The sequence below is a fragment of the Bison bison genome, unplaced genomic scaffold (assembly GCF_000754665.1).
Source record: "Bison bison bison isolate TAMUID 2011002044 unplaced genomic scaffold, Bison_UMD1.0 scf7180017864141, whole genome shotgun sequence".
In the NCBI taxonomy this organism is placed as follows: domain Eukaryota; kingdom Metazoa; phylum Chordata; class Mammalia; order Artiodactyla; family Bovidae; genus Bison; species Bison bison.
This window is the reverse complement of record NW_011494713.1, coordinates 5,011,242-5,014,728: the sequence shown is the minus strand read 5'-3', so window position 1 is coordinate 5,014,728 and position 3,487 is coordinate 5,011,242. Positions and strand designations below refer to the sequence as shown.

At 50.4% G+C, this 3,487-nt stretch overlaps 1 protein-coding gene across 1 annotated transcript in view; it reads right to left on the bottom strand.

Annotated features, from left to right (window-relative positions):
• Nucleotides 1-1,543: 1,543 nt before the first annotated feature.
• LOC104988749 (clusterin-like) overlaps nucleotides 1,544-3,487 on the bottom strand; it is a 21,856-nt gene continuing 19,912 nt past the window's right edge. Inside the window, 2 exon segments of the mRNA XM_010840178.1 lie at nucleotides 1,544-1,709; nucleotides 2,405-2,642. Coding sequence (XP_010838480.1) covers nucleotides 1,544-1,709; nucleotides 2,405-2,642 — 404 coding nt within the window.

Below are 3,487 nucleotides of genomic sequence, written 5' to 3'. Positions count from 1 at the left end.
TCATGGTACTCTTTCCATACATCTCACCCTCTCCTGTTTATCCCAACCCAGGGATTGAACTAGTGTCTCCTGCATTGCAGGTGGATTCTCTACCACTGAGGCACCTGAGAAGCCCGGAGGGATGAATAGTTATCAGGAAAAACCCAGGCAGAGGAGAAATTCTTAAGGTTGGGGGAAAGATATAAAGGTGGTATAGAACAGACAGTAAACAAGCAATACCACAGTCAAGGTTTCACAGGGATGCTAAGCTCTCACAACTAAAAGAAAATTACTTCCTTTTGTTTTTTGGGGAGGAATACATTTTCCAGAAGGAAAATATCAACTATATATCAAAATAACCAGTATGCCTTATTTTTACCCCTTACGCACCCTAATTTTCAATGTATTCCTTCGGGAGATCATCCTCACCCCAATCATAGTAAGTATCCACTTTATAAGAAAATGGAAAAGGTTCGTTTTTCAGAAACATGCTTTAGCTGGCTGCTGAGCACATCTCTTCCTAAAAGCAGGAAATCCTTGAACTGGACCAACTTCATCATCCCACTCCTTTTATTCTCAACTATATGAGACTATACCATCTTAGCCATTGGTTTTTCTCTTCTCTTTTTTTCCCACATTCAAATGAAGACCTTCCGGGGTTAAAACAAACAAAACAACCAGCCTAAGGTGGACACACCAGGACTTCCCTGGTGGTCCAGTGGTTAAGACGCCACACTTGCAATGCTGGGAGTGCGGGTTGGATCCTTAGTCAGTGAACTAAAAGGGGCTTCCCTGGTGGCTCAGCGGTAAAGAACCCGCCTGCCAATGCAGGAGATGTGGGTTTGATCCCTGGGTCAGGAAGATCCCCAGGAGAAGGGAATGGTTAGTCACTCCAATATTCTTGCCTGGAGAATTCCATGGACAGAGGAGCCTGGTGGGCTACAGTACATAGGTCGTAATAGGGATCAATAGAGACTGAGCGACTAATCAACAACAACAGTGTTGATCCCACATGCCTCAGGGTGCAGCCAAAAAAACAAACAAACAAAAAAAGACACAGCAAAGCATTCAGATTACAAGGCGATTTATTGAGTTAGTGGCATGTGAGCAAGCTCCTCCGGTGATCAGCAAACGCAGGCATCAGTGCGTTTCAGAGGAGTTGAGAGGAAAGAGAGGCTGGTGGGGTCAGGAGGGCCTCGAGCCCAGGCCTGGTCACCTGGTGATGTGCAGAACTCTCTAGAGGGGCCTGAAGCTCATCTCAGGGGCAAGTGGGTGCAGATGCCCCCATACTTAGAAAAGCAACTTTCACGCCTCACTCCTCCCTGAAAAAGAAACAGGGGAGGGGGAGGTGAGGGCTGATAATCACTGAGAAGCAGCAACCAACACTTTGATCCTCATCAACCCAGAAAGAACATCCTCCAAAGAAAGAAAAAAATTCCAAGTAGCTTTTCAACTTCCCGCGTGGGCTCTGGCTGTAGCTCCAGTGATGCCTCTGCCCTGTGTTTTGGACCCCCAGGGAACTGTTCGCCCCAGAGGGCCCCAGGTGGGGCTGGGGGGTGCACACTCATGGGCTCCTCTGGCGGTAGCGCTGCAGCGCTTTCTCCACCGCGTTCTCCATAAAGTCAGGACTGGAGACTTCCTGCGGGACTGTCACGGTGATGGGAAAGGAGTTGAAGAGCTTCACAGCCACCTTGGTGAGGCCAGACGGAATGCTGGGGTCAGAGCATTCACTTGGAAGGAGAAAAGGTAACAAGGGGGTGGGGAAGACGGTCAACCCAGACTCAGCTGGCAACTAAAGTAAGGCTTCATTCGGATCTGTGGACCCCTTTGCTTTTCCCTAACCTCCACAACTAGACAACTTGGTGAACGGAAATGCCCTCAGAGACACTACTTTTGGGGGGTAAATGCCTTCCATGAAGGACCATCCCAGGGGGAGCCCCACCAAGTAAAACATGGTTTCCCAGCTGCCATGCTTCCTTTGGGCAGCAGCCAGCCAGACAGTGGTAGAAAAGGAATCAGGGAGAGAAAAAGAAACGTTTCCTGGTACTAGAGTGATGCTGCTTATCACTGGAGGAGAACAATGGGCCAGTTCATGAGGCATCCTACGTGGGACAGGGCAGCTCTCTGGAAAGAGCTCTGCGGCCAGGCAGACCGGTTCAAACACCTGGGTGATCACCCCTCAGGTAGGAGATGCTGGGTAAGCTGTTGAACCTAGCCAATAAAATAGGATCGTGACATTCCGCCTCATCAGGCAATGAGGTCTCCATGTACCGCTGTGCCTGAGTGTTTGCTTCCTGCAGTAGGACAAGTGCTCCATCAAAGCAGACATGCCCCCGTGAACATCTTGATCCCGTTTCACCCCTGGGGGAGGACCATGCGACCTCCAGACTGCACCATGAGTGCAGCTGCCATGTGTGGCCAGCACAGACTAACCATGGAGACCTGCAGATGGTACTGGTCATCGTTCTGCGTGAGGTTGGCCAGTTGGGACACCCAGGTGAACTGCTCGTTCAGCTGCTTGAGCAGGGCTGACGTGTTGAGCAGCTTCTGCTGGTAGGACTGGAGCAGCTGATTGTACAGCCTGCTGAACTTCTCCGCCAGCTGCAGGGACTCGTTCAGCTGCTGACGCAGCAGCGTCTGAGTCGGGTTGCTGGCAGAACAGTCTGCCCAGAGATGGAAAGAACACAAACAAATGACAGGAATGTGAAGGGAGAGCTCAACAGGGATGAAGACAAATGGCAATCGGGTCACACAGCCAGTACCTAAGGCAGAGCTACTCTGAGCACCGTCTTTCCACCGTGTGTTCGCTGTCAGCCCAAGACAAAGCAGAGAGCTTGCCCTGAGTGTGAATCAGCACATACTATCTTCATCAAAAAAGTCTTGCTCTGGGAGACAGTGTCAGCTGAACTAAATTGTTTCAGTAACATCACTGATTTCTCTTTGGGTGCAAGATCCTGCCTCCCTGGAGAATGGCAAGGAGGGGCATTGTCCACACCTCAAGAAGCATGGACTTCAGGGCTCCATGTGCAAAGACCAGGAGCTCCTCTTGCTGCCCCCGTCGCCCCAGGAGTCATTTCTGGAAATGGTGGACATTACCTGTAGCTGCCATTTGTGTGGTACTGCTATGCCCCAGGCATCACCGAACGCTCTGGGTAGTGGTGATCTCTAATAGTCTGATGTATTCTGACGTCCAACAATGAAACTGAGGAGCACAGAGCTAAATCATTTGCCTAAAGTCATAGGATGAATTATTTGGGAGGTCAGGATGGTGAACTCAAGGCTTTAACTCCTAAACTTGGGCTCTTCCTATTGAGTCTGTGGCTCTCCAAAGTTCTCCAAGTTTGCCTATATATACAGAGTTGGAAATTCTGGCCCCAAGAACCTGGCTAGCAGAAGAGCCAGCCAGGATCCTCGGACCACGAGCACACAGGAAGTGAGGGGGTCCAGGTTTGCCCATCTGTCCAGTGTGGCTGGCTGCCAAGCTCACCAGAGAGTAGGGAAGTTCATT